Source organism: Bombyx mori, chromosome 13, assembly GCF_030269925.1.
Source record: "Bombyx mori chromosome 13, ASM3026992v2".
NCBI lineage: Eukaryota > Metazoa > Arthropoda > Insecta > Lepidoptera > Bombycidae > Bombyx > Bombyx mori.
In genome coordinates this window covers 9,716,852-9,734,855 of record NC_085119.1, presented here as the reverse complement: position 1 = coordinate 9,734,855, position 18,004 = coordinate 9,716,852, and the positions used below count along the sequence as shown (strand labels likewise).

Below are 18,004 nucleotides of genomic sequence, written 5' to 3'. Positions count from 1 at the left end.
GTTTAACTTAGATCTTTCAATTCTTTTAATAAGAGGTCCCACTTAAACCAGAACAGCTGCTTCGCTACCAAACTAGAAAGGAAGATAGTGGCTATTTAACCGTGCACATTAATCTGATAAGAGGTTGGACCTGCTTCAATCCTCTTACTCGAAATTTAAGTTTGTACTTAATACAAATTTGACGTATTGAAAAATTAGTATAATGGAATGAACCACGGTCTACATAACTTTTAGAAAATTCCAAAAAGACAGATTGTATATGAAAATTAAATAAAAACCAATGATAGTGGCATGGAAAATCTTTATTGAAGTAAATATATTTATAAAGTCAGTACAATTTAAGTTCAATAGTTTCCAAAAATATTAAAGTGCAGGTTGCTGATCACCTGGCAATGTTAAATATGATTATTTCTTAATTAAAATACAAGCTAATATTGAGAAAACTGTAATATGTGAATAATAACATGTATATACCTAAATAAAATCATGACAAAAATATATTTTAGGCAGGCTCTGAATTACACTGCTGTGTGTTGTTGTTCTCCTGGCCACAGTTTGCATTATATAAACTTAGAAATACTTATAAACCGCCAAAGTTACATGGATACTGCACCCAACTAAAACTAAGAGTGCACTGAGACAAATGTCTTTCTTCAAGTAACTTCAGAGGTCATTTAATTTGGTCAAAGTAAGATGTACAACCAGTTAAAAAATTTAAATAGCATTTAATTTTCGTCCACTAATAAAACTTGTAGTTTGTGTTTAAGACTACAACTAACCGGTGTAATACTCAATCGACGGCGCCTGAATTCCTTCAAAAAGCGCCGGTACGTGGACAAACCAGTTGGGCATCTTAACTTTACAATAAAATTAACACCAAATTACAAACCACGCGATGTATATTATGTATACAATATTACTAAGTGTATGTATATAATGTAAATACATTTTCATGAACAACAAAAATAATATCGTGGAATATTCAAAGAGCCAAAACATTTGAGATTAACTCTACCTTGATACCATTAACTTCTAAGATCTAGGCACAATGCAGCAGAGACTCCTGTATGGATTACATAACAATTTTCGTTGACTGTGGGGCAACATTATCCGAATGGCGCAGTCAACATCACCACACTAGGAATACTGAAGACATTATCTAAACTGCACTTTGAATCGAGTATTAACGTATTACCTACATCAAATCTATTTCTATCAGTTAAACTGGACCAGTGTGCAAAGCTTTAATTTGTGGTGATATCGAAAACTCTTAATATAAAAACCGCAGTATAGTATAATGGTTTCAGAGCCAAACTATCCTCTGTGCTGATGCTGCTGGAGCCCCGTGCAGCTTGCAAACTTTAGCAAACTGCCATAAAGGCGAACAACTACATCTAATAAAACTTCAACTTTTACAATTTATATATTCAAATATTTACGGAGGGTATTGTCTGTTAGATATAATTTCATGTTTGCAGTCCACATTTTTACTAAACACGCGGACTACTCCTAAGTTTTAAAATACTTTTAACAGAATTAAATCATTGAGCAATATATTCTTCAGAGAATATAGTAGAGACTGCTCGGCTGCACCAACTCTACAGAATAAATTCTTTTAATTCTAGGTTCGACTATCGAATACCGATGCATACACACTCCACAAAATGTCATTTTCGAGTACTGGTGATACGATATAATTAGTATTATTAAATAATAAAGGAATTATTGAAATCTTTGGATCAAAAATTATAATACGTTTTTGGAACTTGCACCTTTCACACTAAACATTACAATTTAAATTTCAAATTTGAACATAAATTGACAAAAAAAAAACAAAAAAGAACATTGAAACTTAAAAATATACTTAAAATCTAATTTGAAACAAAAAATAGCCATTTTACCACACACTTAAAAAAGAAGAAAAGTACAGGAGTTGCATTCTAAGTGAAATAAATTGATTCGTATGATATGTTTTGTTATCTATACTGAAAAATTTGTGGGGTAGGAATCGTCGAAATGGCCGCTTAAAATGAAAAAATTATGCTTATAGTTATAGAAATTAATTAAAAATAAGATCACTACAATACGTACCCAAGAATTGTATATTAAAATATTTGTACTTTTACTGACTAAAGGAAAAAACATTGGCAACTGCTAATAATCCTATAATTGTAAAAAAAATAACTTGTATAATGTAGACTGAAAACGGTTATCTCAAATTCGTTCACTCTAAGACGTGGAATGCAATTAGAATTCTTTAACAATATTAAAAGGTATAATAATATATTAAATTTTAATCAGCTCAACAATGTATAATATAATCTATAATAATTTAAAAGCCTAGATCCAAACTGTGATATTATTGCACAAGCACACATGTGGCTTTAAATTCCAATGGGAATAGAGCTCACAACCTTTTTATTCTTATTTTTGTTGTTTCGGAACAGTGGAGACTAAAAATAAGAAGTATTAATTAAAAAAAAAACTTTGAGCACATTGTCACAAGGACACTTACAATTTAATGGAATAATCAATTAATAAAATGTTGAAATTCACCCACAGTCAATATTATGTGTTAATTAATAATTGCGAATAATAATATGAATGCCAGAAATAATAAGTACTCCACTTGAACCCAACATCCTGTGCTTGGTGCCACTAATAGGCAAAACGCCCACCTCCAATAGGGAGAGTTAACATTAGAGCTCACCTTGTGCGCTGCGAACCCTACAATTATCACAATACTTGGCATCAAGATTGTGAACTGCCTGAATGTATTCCAACAACTCCCCCTCTTCAATTTCCTAACAATTCACAAAACGAGCTCTAACATACAGGGAATTCACAAGCGCTAATACCACGTAATGTGACACTACACAACTACAGAAGTAATTTATTGCTGGATACATAGGAAATATAGATTCAAGAGAAATATATATTTACCAAAATTGCTTTTAAAGTGTATATAGGTAACTTTTACGATCCCCGAAAAAGGCTACAGTAATGTACTCTAATGATACAATTATTATCGAATAATGTCGATGGACAAAATACCTTCTGATCTGCTGTTAATCCACCACCACACCGCGACAAGGGCTACGGCAAATTAAACAGCCAAGCAGACGTGACGAATACGCGCCACGATCCGCGCCAACCGCTAATAAACATCTCTAAACAACATCACCATACAGGCAAACTTGTGATACTGTTATTTGTGTGTGTATATATATATATTGTAATAATATCAATTGAAAAAGACTAATTTCTACAAAACCTTCTATGCTGATCTCTAGATAAGATGTATGGCAAGAACAGAGGATTTTTTTCGATGAATATACCACCAAAATAAATATAAGAGATATATAGTACAGAAGAATAATACTTTCAATTATAATATATAATTACGAATGTCATTGCAATTTCAATAAATAATAATATGAGTAGATAATTTATTGACATTTTCAAATTTTAATATTGGAAATGACACAAAATAGTATAATTTGTAAAATTATCCAAAACTTATCACACCACTTTTTATTTTATGCAATTCTAAAGCATCAATATTAATAGCGTTAGACGCTCCCTTTGGGGCAATAATAAGTTCTATTTCGGTTAATTTCACTTCACTAACACTCAATAATTTTGATCAATGACAACGAATAAAATTGAACATCATAATATTAAAACCCTGAATATTAAAACAAAAATTGGCAACAATTATTAACTAATTTTATACATATCATATAGTAAAATAATAATTACTATGTGCATGCACAAATATCGTAAGAAAATAATTTGGCAGTAAAATTCGTAAATCTAAAGGCCTTAAACACACTGGCCAAATACTATTAATACAATAGGCCCCGAAATATAATAAAACAAAACAATAAAACGATGAGAGTATTAATCACACGTGCTCTGCTCCGAACAGCGTGTAAGACTCATTTATACCTAGCTAAAATAAACAAAATAAAATTCCCTAATACTATGGGGACAAAAATCCTGAAACAAATAACTTAAAAACAATATGAAAAATAAACCCAAAAGTTACTCACTAATCAATAAAGGATTCAGACTCAAAAGTCAAATTGAACTTATCACTGGCATCCCTCAGGCCATTATAGCAACAAATACACTCATGTCTTTAAAAATATCGAGTCATGCAAGTCTTAGATTGTTGGATAATATAATGTCTCTCTATTATTGCTCATATCACATTAAATTTCGCATATCGAATAATGTAAAACTGTTCCAATACACAACAAATACATAAAGTAAACACCTATTGCTAATTAAGTACAAACATTAGTGTATATAATAATGTTTTAATATAGATAATTTTTATCTTTAATAAGTAAATGACTCAGCAAATATACGAGGTGAAATTGCTTTTATTTATATAATATATTTATTTAAGTGTAATATTTTTAATTTATATTGCTTTACATGCACCACACAACTTACATCAATTTTTCAAAATATAAATGAAATTGAATCCCAAAAATAGAGAGCAACACATTTTAAACCAAATTTTAAATAAAATATCACACTAAAAGGTGGATGTTATTAAGTACCGATTCGTTTTAGAATATTGATATTGACAACACAAATGTAATAGCCATACTACATAGAAACCATACTACAATATTAGTCACAGTTACCACTGCTTAATGAGATGGTGAGTCAAAAATTTGAACTGCCAAATCAAAAACAAATGGTGCAATTGTAGTTGCTATTCATATTATAAGTGCAAAATAATGGGTCATTACATTTGGTAAATTACAATTCAAACATCTTTTACTAAAAGGGCTTACTTAGTCCCATTACTCAATATAAAACAATTTACTGTATTGGACAAAATCTAACTTCCTAAGATCTAAAGAGTTTATAAACTGCAAAATTGGTTATTATTAAGAACAATACTACCATTATTATTATTTTAAGAAGGTAGACTCTAATTTTAGTATGCTGCATACCAATAACATACCATTTGTATATTATGAAGGAGCATTATTGATTAACTTGAAATGATTTTATGGGTTTCACTGTTAACAATCGTGTTAATGTAGTAAGCGTGTACATGTGTTAATAGTGTAATAGGTAGTTTTTAAGCGAAAGACTAAAATAACTATTAAACATACACTATTAGCTATAATTTTTATGGCGGTCAAAAAAGCTAAAACGGTCAAATAATTATATAAAAAATTAAAATTCACTGTTTTCAATATATAATATTGATGTATATATATTTATTTATTTTTAATTTATTGAGATTGCTTTATATCTATGCATTGCTTCTTGAATCAATTCACATTAGTTTCATAAAATTTTAAGTTTTCTCAACAATTATTACTATTAACCAAGACATGTGAATTTTTAAATGTTTTCTCAATTTCTTTCAAATACGTAAATAGTTTGCTCTCAAAACAAGAGTACGTGAAAACACTTTGTATAGACACAAGAATTCTGTAAATGGTAAATATATTATGTTCAACGGACAATATATAATATTGTATACGAGATTAACCTAAACTAGATGGCACGTTAGTTTAGTGTCGTCCCCTCGGTCATAATATTATACAATTTTCAATTTTTTTCAAACTCAATTGTGCGTAATATTTGTTCAAGCAAACACTAATCTCACTAATAATTTTAGTATCCTTTAAAACGTACGTATATTGTTTCTAATAAAATATCTTTTTCGTATATATTAATTTTCGGGACGACACTCACGCAATCCCCTAATTGACATTTTTTTTTATCTTCACTCGAACTAGGAACCATACCAGCTGCTAAATTTAGAAACGAAATATAGCCCTGCCGATGGGAACTCGTTACGTTAAATTTGGTTATGGTATTAAAAGTTTCACAGGGGTCTTATTAACTCAACATTAAATTCACCTAGATCTAAATATTTGAAGTCTTCACTTTTTGTGATGATGGCGAATGAAATATTATATTGCGACTTCAATCCTAGTTCAGATTCAATGATGATGAAAACAGACCTTCCATGACCAAATATAACTAAACTTGAAAAAAATCGACTTATTTAAAAATATATAATATTATACTAACCTTTGGATTTCTGTTACTATAACTAAATGCAATCATAAAATAATATTAGGACTTGAATCAACCCAAACACGCAAGAAAATATTACTTTGAATCAACTCAAACACGCACGAAAACATTACTTTGGAAATATATGACTTGTCTCCACAGCAGTGAAAGAAACATCGAAAATTAATACATTGCGAAAACTGTAATAATTATACATTATCGAAACATCTTTTTCGTACTCGTTCACTGCATGTGGTCAGTGTTAAATGATACTAACATGAAATTTAACATAAAATAACAAAGTAGTCAAATACTGGTTTAGCAAAAAAATTTAAGCTTTGTAAAACAGCAATTATTATAAAATATAGGGAATAAATGTGAGATCTTGTAGTATGCAGACTTACAGCCAACGACTTTCTCCTCAAACAATGTAAAGGGTGTTGAGGACCAGAACGTGATGATTATTCTTAGCCAGAGTAACAATGTATCCTTCAGAAGTTATTTTCAAACCGCAGCAACGCGAAACCTTCGAACGAAAACAGATGTCTCTTTAGTACATACTTTAGAATACACTTACTCCCTAAATATGTTTGAAAACGAAAGTTTTTTTCATTTCCTTATTTATTAAATGCAATTTCAAACTTTATAATAATTAACAGGTGAGACATCTTATATTATTTACTAGCTGACCCGGCACACTTCGTAGTGCTTCAATCGACAAATAATAAAAGAGCAAAAAATTTGAATAAAATAAACATAAAACAAACAAAAGGAATCCGTCCGACGAGGGACACATCAAAGGAAAAACAAAATTGTTATTTTTATTTCATTCCGAGGATTTTCATATTTATCTACCTTTTAAACCTTCTCTGGACTTCCACAAATAATTCAAGATCAAAATTAGCCAAATCGGTCCAGCCGTTCTCGAGGTTTAGCGAGACTAACGAACAGCAATTCATTTTTATATATATAAATTACCTTTACATAAGGGCATTCAAATTCAGTGACGAGCACGCCAACACGAGAAAATACAGCAACGTGGAACTTATTGCCGTGCGAGTCTCCGATCAGTACATCTCCTGCGTCCGAAACGTCGATGCCGTTCGGGAAATTGGTCACGTTCTCGCAACCGATACGACGTAGGAAACGACCATCCTCGTCGAATACAACAACGCAGTGACCTTTGAAATCGCAGACGTAAAATTCCTTGCCTAGAACAGATTGCATCACCATTTATATATTTTAACATACATATTATATCACCACTCACTGGTGGTAGAACCTCTTGTGAGTCCGCACGGGTAGGCACCACCACCCCGCCTATTTCTGCCGCGAAGCAGTAATGCGTTTCGGTTTGAAGGGTGAGGTAGCCGTTGTAACTATACTGAGACCTTAGAACTTATATCTCAAGGTGGGTGGCGCATTTACGTTGTAGATGTCTATGAGCTCCAGTAACCACTTACCACCAGGTAAGCTGTGAGTTCGTCCACCCATTTAAGCAATGAAAAAAAAAATCTGTAGTCAAGTTATCATGTCTTGTGTTGATGAGGTCACAGTTTAAGTTACTTTACTACACAACTATGTTAAAATGTTAAATGTCATTCTATTAAAACCGGGACAGAGAACTGTTTAGCGGCACAAATAGGCCGGCTGGTGACGACCTACCTACCTATGGATGCTTTTAATACGCACCAAACCCAAAGATAATTTAAGGATATCATTACCACAGATGATCAATGGAAAAACTCTAATGGAAACTTTATAATGCCAAGATGGCAAATCCACATCTCATCAGATTATTTTGACCAGAAACAAAATATTCATAGGCATTTTGTTGCCTATATTGATATGCTATTATTTGTATAACAAATATCTTCTCATATAATATGAAATGCACATTGTCTTGTCTGTTCATAAATATAATTATATATTCATGTACCTAAATGATAACAAATAATTGTTTTAAATAAATGTTTACAAACATACCACTGATGGCAATATCAGATGGTTCTCGCATGCACTCACTGCAATCAAACCAACTCATGAGTTCACCCTCTTCAGAAAGTATAAATACAGTTGGTGTGACACTGTCAACCGCGACAATCAATCCTTCAGCAGTAACGGCCAAACCAGCGACGATATCGATGAACCGCACCTACACAAAATCAATAGATGAAATGATACCAAACTATCTATCGATCTTAATTTTTGTACTCGCAAAATTATTAAGACATACCGCTATTTTCTTCAGGAAATGTCCATTTTTGGTGAAAATTTGCATTCGCGACCTTTCATTACCGCGATCGCACACAACGAATTTTCCAGTTGCGCGAACAACTGCTACTTTTCGGGGATACCATAATTGACCCTCTTCCTTGCCCGCATTGCCAAAGTTAAACTTGTGAGTGCCCGACTTATCGAAGACCTAAAAAGATAAAGAGAATCGAATTTATTAAAAAGCCTTAGGAATTTATGTCATTGTTCCTTGTGTTAGACCTGATTGCAGATATACTAATTTAAACATTAGGAAGCTTTTATTTGCTCTTTCTTTGACAACTTGAAATGCATACAATAATTTCTATACAGCACGTAATATACCGTAAACTACACATAACAGAATCATTTTGTCAAGTATAACCATAAGTGCGTAGATGTTTATCTATATGTATAAAAATGAATTTCTGTTCGATAGTGTCACTAAAACTCGAGAACGGCTGTACCGATTTGGCTAATTTTGGTCTTGAATTATTTGTGGAAGTCCAGGGAAGGTTTAAAAGGTAGATAAATATGAAAATTCGGATTCCTTTTGTTTGTTTGAAGTTTATTTTATACAAAAGTTTCAGTATTTTATTTATCGATTGAGGCACTACGAAGTCTACCGGGTCAGCTAGTTTAAGATTTTTTTTTCTGGTTTTATGTCTCATAAACATCTGTATAACATTAACGACCATCCTACGCATTAAAACGATACACATGACTTCTCTATGGTTTAGATAAAATCTACAATTAACAGCTATACTGTTCTCATAAATATGAAATTTTCTAAATTATTTCAGTGCATCGTTTAGCGGTTCATGAGGCAAAGATACCCGTGAAAATAGACAGATTGATTACCAACTCTTCCCCAAGGTCCAGCAATATGTCTACCTAACTTCGGTAGATCTACCATAAGTGGACAAGTAAAAAATGTAAAGTATATTCTGTACAAAACAATAAATAATAGTTAAACTAACTATGTTTTTATTTATAAAATTAGAACACGCTCCCCCAATTTCACAAAATACTATTAACAAAACAAAAAAGATGAATTATTTTCTTACTGTTATGCGGTGATTGTTAGTGTCGGCAACAATAATATCTTCATCGTTTCCGAGACAGAAGCCATGAGGCGAATTAAATTGTCCTTTGCCACCTCCGAGTTGTCCAAATTTAAATCTGATATGCATAGGTGTAGCTTTGGTAGCACGAACTAGGGGTGCCGGGGGCGCTACAAGTGCAGCTTCCTCAGCAGGTGTCAGCAGTGGTCTTCCCGGCGATACGCCTCGAGGTCCTACGCCACCCATTCCACCGACCCCACCGACTCCGCCTACACCCCCGAAGCCATTAACTTCTAAAACAATTAACGCCAAATATACCATTTGCTGAACACATTTAATATTTACATTAAAAATACTTACCAGTGTTCAAACCCAGTTTAGCAAGAGCTTGAAGATTGTTATATGCTTGAGAAGAGTTCAGATCGCCAGCTAATAACTCGGCCAATGTAAAAGAAGGAGCAGGTGATGTGTGCTGAGGGGGTGGTACGTCTTTTTCAGCTATACTAGCCAACTGTTGCAAATTGTACTCAACCATAGAAGTGAGAGGAGGAACACCACCAACGCCTGCAACGTTGTTGAGATTAACGCCTCCAGGAATGACGCTTGTGTTAGTGACACCCACTCCAGGCACTGGTCCCACGCCCATGCCGCCCACTCCAACTCCGGGAACGCCAACCATGCTACCGACGCCAGACACTCCAGTCACGCGTCGGACGCCAATGGGAGGGAAATCATCGAAAACGGGCGCGTTCGTTACAGATACAGCAGGTGAATGTGAATTTGACGGTATGGATGCAATGGCAGAAGATTCACTGGCACGTTTTCTTTCTTCAGCTATAGTTGCTTCGGTACGGAATGTGCCAAAAGTGTCATTGACATTCGCATCAAAGCTATCCATTTTGCTAATGAACTCCACTGAATAATTAACATCAAACTCAGGTGCGCCTTCCAATAATCGTGCAAATTGACTGGTTACAGTTTTTTTCAACATAACAATTTCAGTGCCATCTCCACAATGCAAAAGTCTAGCTGTGAATTTACATGCACAATCAATTCGTTGCACAGTTTTGTCTACACGATCAAAGAGATCCATTACTTTCAACTCTCTCTCTTTGTGTAGACGTTCAAGCTCTTCGAGAGCTTTATCTCTTCTTCTTTCAAGAGCTGTTTGATAAGCACGGAAAGCCTCGTTGATAACACTCTCGGCATCATCACGCTGACGTTGCAAGTCCCCTAATGCATCATCAAGTTTAGCAGATGCACTACCAGCTGTGGCAGCGCGAGTGTTAGCTTCGACGATGAAATTTCTTAATTCTGCGCGAATATTTTGTTCCGCGTCGACAATACGTTCGCAGCGATGTTCTCCCACTTTATGGTCCACTGTTAAACATTCAGTGCAAGCACCTACTTCACACTCACAGCAATAAAATTTAAGACTTTCTCCAGCATGTCGGGTACAGAAAATAGGCTTGTGAACAGCCGTTTTCTCCTTAGAAGATCTTAGGGCATCAAATGGCACAACACGATGGTTTTCAAAGCATCTCATAAATTCATGGGCAGAATTACAATTCGAGCAGAGAAAATGCGAACAATCAGTACACCTGGCAACTGCTGGTTCCTTACTCTTGCAACAAGTACAGACGACCGATTGATCCATGGTAGAAACATCCAATATGTTTGTGAGGACATAGTCTGAAGGAAGTGAAGCAGCTCCACCACCCAACATCTGATCAGAAATAAGGGTTATTAAACAATATGCCAACTTGATTCAAAACCACAAACAATATGTCAAGAAACATAAAAACCTTTGTTTCCTGTTTACATATTGGACATTCTACAGCCAAATCAAATTTAAGTGAATCACCAGCTTCATTAACCATCAACTTGTCAATGCAGGCTTCACAGAATACATGAAGGCAAGACAATACACGTGGACTGCACAACTTATTGCTGCAAAAACATACAAAATTCTTGGTTAATTAATTACTAATTTGTTTTGTCAAGCAACTGTAGTATACAAATATAAAGTTCTCAAAATATGAGGGCCTAAAGTTCTACAAACAAAAGACATTACTCTTGTTCAGGTTTAAAAAAATCAGTAACATTTATGGGTTTCTTAAAATGTTACTGTTTTAAACAGAAAGCTTGTAAGTGGATAATCATAAAAAAAAATTATTTATTTATTTATTTGAGGGTAGTTGTCGATCTGTTACTGTGAAATTTATTTATATAATTTCATAATAAACAGTGTCATGTCAAATCTCATTAAATCTGAAATTAACTCATAGCACTGACTAGCCAGATACAGACTTGAATTTAAGTACCGAACATTACCTAGTGGGATCAATTAAAAAGAGGTATCACAGACAGTAAAATTCCCAAAAAAAAAAAAAATCCAAAATATCTTATTTTGTTTTGCATAATTAATTTATTAATGAATGTCATTTTATCACCGGCAGGATAAGCAAATTGACTTTTGACATTAATTCTGTTACAAGTTTTTAAATTAAGGACTGTAGTTTTGTTATTAATGTTATAGTTAGTATCTAGTCATTCACTTTGACCCCAAATGACGTCTAATATAGTGGAAGTTTCAATCAGTTTTGAAGTTTACATAAAATAGCAGGGATCTATCTGCCTTTGTGCTCGCATCACACAAAATGATAGTTTTCGAACTTTTTGTCAAATCACGAATCAGTAATTTAGTATTCGATTTATTTATTGTACTGTGTGGGCGAGCTGAAGGCCTGTTCCGAGTTTATTTATAAGACCGCACAAAAATCAACTATGTATATGATATAACAGGAGAGGGTAAGCAGGGGGAGGGGTCACTGGAGTCATGAAAAACAAAAATCCGAATTAGTGATCTAAACCTTATGTTTTGGACACTGGCAATTTGGTTATCATCTTTCTTATTTTTGAATCAAATTTAGATGAATTAAGAAATTACATAGTTTTTTTTTTATTACTGTCACTAATATCCTCTTTGCTTTCTTGATGATTTTACTAGACAACTATTCGTGGCCTTAATCTCAATGTGATCAAGGGCCAATTAGGCTTTGGTGTGATTAATGTAAGCTCCCACTACGGTAGCAAGGTGATGAGTTTCGCGAAAAGCATATCTCTCCCTGCAACCCTACTTTGTTGACAGAGACACCGTAGTCGCCGGCGCCAAGACGACCGATATTTTTGATCGGTGAGCTAAATATCCGAATCCAGTTTAGAAAATGTCGCCAGCTACTATTCTCGAGAACTGATGGATCAGAACCAGCGTGGAAGCAGAAATTGCGTTAAATAATCATACAGCTTAATACCCTGGCTAGGTGAGGCATATACTTGTCATCATAAACGGTCATCATAAGCTTGTAAAGTTATTAAATATTTTTGGTAGGTGGTAGATGGATGGACGAGCTCACAGCCCACCTGGTGTTAAGTGGTAACTGGAGCCCATAGACATCTACGACGTAAATGCGGCACCCACCTTGAGATATAAGTTGTAAGTCCGTGCGTTGTAATGCGTTTCGGTTTGAAGGGTGGGGCAGCCGTTGTAATTGTACTGAGACCTTAGAACTGATATCTCAAGGTGGGTGGCGCATTTACGTTGTAGATGTCTATGGGCTTCAGTAGCCACTTAACACCAGGTGGGCTGTGAGCTCGGCCACCTATCTAAGCAACAAAAAAAAAAAAGATATAAGTTCTATAGTCGGATTTTTAATTAGACGAAGCCAGCTGACAGTAGCTAATGTCACTTTGTGAAATAATGTTGCTATATTTAAAGTAATAGTGATGCGTTCAGTTCTCGTTCAATCACATGAATGAACAATGAGTGTGAAGAGTTAATCATTAATTTCAAACTATAAAAGAATATTATTTATATTTTACAATAAAATTGTATTAAAGTGCTCCAATATATGTTACTAGTAGTACGTAACTACAATCAGTTTTTTTATTTTCATTACCTACCCATAATTGTTATATTTTATACGTCTATAATTTCACCTATTGCGTTATTTTTGTATAATTTCAACTGTATTGGAAATAGGACAGTCTTACAAGCTTCCTCGCAATGTTTTTCTTAATGTTTAAAACACTCGGTATTCAGTACAGGTAGATACTATAGGAACATAATATTTCGTCGAAAACTCGTTGGTATGTACAAAGCACGCCTAAAATTCGAACCCCGTACCCGATATCGGCAATTCGGCACACCAACTATTCACTAGACAATCCAGGCAATTTCATTAATTCAGGAGTTTTTTAAATCGTTCACTTTGTCACAGCACTATTTTTATTTCATCAAAAACTGACAACACAGTAAACGTCAGTTGACTTCGTCTAATAAAAAATCCGACTATAAGGTCTCAGTATAGTTACAATGGCTGCCCCACCCTTCAAACCGAAACGCATTACTGCTTCACGACAGAAAATAGACAGGGTGGTACCTACCCGTGCGGACTAACAAGAGGTCCCACCACCAGTAATACTAGGAGCATGTTATTTGGTTGTCGCTACTCATAAGAGACATCAAAACCTGAATTTAGCCATTCACCTTGAAAATGAAATCGAAGTTTTTATTGTATTGTATGCAGGCTTTCCCACCCTTACGCTCAAAAAAGATATGACTGCTTCGCGGTAAAACTAGTTTTTGGTCCATCTTTTTTTCATTCCGTGGTAATCTTGACTTTGTTTGTTGTTAGTTTTTTTCATTTTTTTTGGTGATAAACGGTCTTGATACAGTATATTTATTTATTTTCATTTGATTTAAAAATAAGAATACATTTTAAAAAAAATCCCAAATTCTGGTTTCTGAGGTTTTAAAAAAATATAGACACAAAAATACTTACTCGCAAATTTTGCAATCCTGCTCATGTTTACCGTTATCATTGGATTCCAAAGAGCCCTCATCTCCAAGACTAACTAAACCATCACCATAAAGCTCCCCGTTCATTTCCTCCATTTCTACTATGAGAATGGATCAGGATTTGGTTTTTTCTTCAGTTTACAACAACCTGAAATAATAATTCATATCATGTTGAGTGTTGTATTATTGATTTTGTTTTAAATTTGTTATTTTTATAATACAACTGCTTTTTTTTACGACCTATTTTGGTAACCTCAAGGGGTTATGCCATCTTCACATAGCGAGTACATGAGCTCACTGGGTTCTAACCTGACGAATTTACTATCTAGTCCTAGCGAGAGCAGTGCTTCGTAGAATCTACCACCAAATCGAAAACGCGACCCACAGAGAAGATCCGGCGACAAACTCAGTGGGCTGTGTCTGAGGGTCAATTTGTTGCCCAAGCCCTTCGTCGCAAGCGACGGGTTCGACGAGAACGATGACCAGTGCTTGGGGTACCTAAAAACACCGATAATGGATTAAGAGGATCCGAAATGACGTGTGCACAATTGCATAATCTGTTGATACCAAGGTACTATTAATGAAGTTGTGATTTACGAGAGACTAATAACTATCACTACAGACCAAGTTTCTTCCATTTTTTTTATGCATTAACCAGTGAACGAACTCGCACCCCATCTAGTGTTAAATGGTACTGGAGCCCATAGAAATCACAACATAAATTATAAAACATTCTTAATGATATGTTTTATCCAAAAACTTACGAATATGACTAAATGCATTCTCAAACATAATTTCTGAGTGATAGTATTTATAAAATATATAAAGAGCAAGAAGGTACAATTTGAAAATGAGTTTTATTCTTTATTATTTTATTATTAATATTAGTGAGTATCGAAGATGTCTTTGATAACAATTTAAAAAAAACCGTAGAAATGTAGTAGCAACGCCCATTGCTACTTTCAAGTTTACTTCGCTTCTGTGTTCCGTCTAACACATAAAATAAAATTTTCAAAGCATGAAGGAAAATTTTTAATGAAGAGCAACATCTCAATTTTTAAGTCTATGAAAATATCACTTTTAAACTAGAGATTTTTTAGAATTTTGTTGAGAGTACATGCTCTATGTGCTTAGTGCGAGTTTTTTAAAGTTCTCAATATTGTAAAAGTTAACTCAAATTTGTATGCCGTTGAAACAGCACTCCGAATAGCAAACATAACTCCATACAAATTTGAGTTAACTTTTACGTTATCAAAAACATAAGAAAACTCACACTAAGCCCAGTGATGTCAAATCCCTTATAGTTTGCGCCTTTAGAGGATGCCTTTCCTTTTATTTGAAAAAAAAAAAGAAATTGCGTTTATTCTATTTGCGATTTCTTTTAATTGCATTTCATTAAAATCAAGTTATTCCTTTGTAAGGGGATGTCCTTTACACTTGACCGCTAGTTCCACTTCTAAGGAATTAAAAAAAATTAATTATTCTATTTGGCACTTGTAATGAGCGCAATTATTCTCTTTGAGAGGAAGATTAGGGTCTCTGTTGGGTATTACGGTACTTCCTAAAACTACTTTGAATTAGAAACCAACATTAGGAACTTCATGCCCTATAGAAAAATCCGTGGTGTGGTAGAAATGTGGTGCCTAGACCACTGCCACTATCATAACCAGACAGATTCCAACGGAATTCCCTTTGAAATTCTAAACATTAAATTATACAGTTGTGTTCAAAACTCATACGTATTCTGTAAGGCATGTGCAGACTTGAAGTCTACTTTATGCAAAGAAAGTTGCTATGATGTGAAGAAATAGTCAAAATGCCAGAAAAAGATTCCCAACAGAATCCTTTACTCAGGATCTCAAGTAGATAATTCATAAACTTGCTGTAAATAAAATAAAATTTACAAGAAATACTACTTGGTTCTTCTTTTATAAAATATCTACAGGTAAGAACTAGGATGTATCACACTGGATAGGAAGTGAAGAGCTTGTTGACAGTATAGTATATGCTAATATGTTCAATATGTTCGGATAGTCTCAACCAATGAGGATGTTGACTTTTTCTGACCTTTATATTATCCAAAAATCTAAAGTGAGATTGCAAATAATATTTTATATCTTGGTGGTCATTTTAGAGAGATTATGAAATGGTAACAGTAGTCACCTTTTTACCCAATTTAAAAATAATAATTGGCACATGATTTTACTAATATCATAATTTTAATATTATTTTCATAAAAAGGTATAAAGTGATTAATGACATTCACTGTTTAATATAAAATGCATAACAAAACACAGTCATAAGCATCATTCATTGTTGCATCATAAAAGGTATGCTTATATTACTAGCACATGACAGAATCCTCAAGTTGTATTCACTATGCTTGATATAGGACATAAAGTGGTGGCTCTTCAAACTACTAATGCTACTGACCCATTATTATCAATAATAGTATAAGCAGTTTATTATGTAACCCTTAATTTCATTCTTTGTTCATTATTGATCCTACTACACATGTATGATTTAAAAGTAGCAAATCCTTTACTAGTGCAACACAAATTTTATTTTTAGGTAAGCTTGTTGAGGTTTTTTAACAACTATGTACTTTATGTATTTTAACAACTATAAACTTTTAGAATCTGTGGAAAGTACTGAGGTGATTTTATAGAATTTAAAACTCCACTCAACCATAAACTTATTTTCTATTTTTTTTTGTTATATCTACAAGACCATTAATAATTATTTTTTGGATCAGCCACAATAGAAACAGGCAAAACAGTACAATATAAAAATTAAGTATCAATCTCTAATCTTAAGGAGGCTAAAGGGTTAGCAGTTTTGAACTATTGGATATTAAACTTGAAATTTACAATAAGGTTAGAATTTAAATGCGAATTAAATTTGTTTTATTTCAAACCTTAATAAAAAGGTAATTCTCTTTTTTATGTTTGCTTTTAACTTTTTGAAATTACCAAATTACTAAATTATTACAACTAAAGTATTCATTTTCCTAATTTAGTAATAAAGTTATTTTCCACTTCCAAATCAATATTCTAAAATATCTTAATTGACTATGATTGGAGGTTGATCAAATTACTGCATTATTACAGATACATAGCTATATATAATCAGTTTTCAAGGCAACATGAAACTAAATTAAAATTCAAACAGTAAAACCTCTTACAGAAACCCAAAATATATAACATTCAAATTGTACTTACGTATGTTACATACCTACTTTAATTTTATAACAAACGCAATGCACCATGCAGACAATGGCGAAGGTCGATAGTTCATTTACACCCGATTATTTTAATAAAGCCCCAAATGTATAATGAGTATGCGGAAAAAATAAATTAGATTAAAATGAGCGTAATTACTAACCTTTAACAGCTTATAATTTGCAGCAAATCTGATAAATACACGCGCAAGTTGTTTTACCACGCCGTAACTATGAGAATACTCATCACTTTGTAAATAAATAAAAAATGAGCATCAAATCCCAACAGATATTTTTTCAAACAAAAATGGTTTCTTCGGTGAATTAAATAATGTTTTGTCACGTTCTCATTTTAAAAAGAGGAATACATCTCGGTTTATTGATTTTCTGCGTAGCGGTTGCGCTGTTTTAACAATGTTGCCAATTATCAAAGAGAATCAAACATTCGGTAGGCAGCGGCTTGGCTCTGCCCCTGGCATTGCTGAAGTCCATGGGCGACGGTAACCACTCACCATCAGGTGGGCCGTATGCCCGTCTGCCTACAAA

The 18,004-nt window shown here is 33.5% G+C and overlaps 1 protein-coding gene across 3 annotated transcripts; it reads right to left on the bottom strand.

Moving 5' to 3' along the window:
• Nucleotides 1-284: 284 nt before the first annotated feature.
• On the bottom strand, nt 285-17,931 carry LOC101746148 (brain tumor protein). 3 transcript variants are annotated; one of them, XM_062671827.1, is made up of 10 exons: nt 17,623-17,931; nt 15,512-15,694; nt 14,222-14,386; nt 11,183-11,327; nt 9,738-11,103; nt 9,381-9,670; nt 8,297-8,485; nt 8,047-8,215; nt 7,039-7,271; nt 285-6,586 (listed from the first exon to the last, which is right to left on the bottom strand). In XM_062671827.1, exons 3-10 carry the CDS (start codon nt 14,332-14,334, stop codon nt 6,482-6,484), a joined length of 2,610 nt encoding a protein of 869 aa, XP_062527811.1. In that variant the 5' UTR covers nt 14,335-14,386; nt 15,512-15,694; nt 17,623-17,931; the 3' UTR covers nt 285-6,481. The 3 variants fall into 3 exon arrangements, with proteins under 3 accessions (XP_062527811.1, XP_012547296.2, XP_037870680.1); XM_012691842.4 differs by lacking the exon at nt 15,512-15,694 and having other exon boundaries at nt 17,623-17,929; XM_038014752.2 differs by lacking the exons at nt 15,512-15,694; nt 17,623-17,931 and adding an exon at nt 14,548-14,772.
• Between the last annotated feature and the right edge of the window lie 73 nt (nt 17,932-18,004).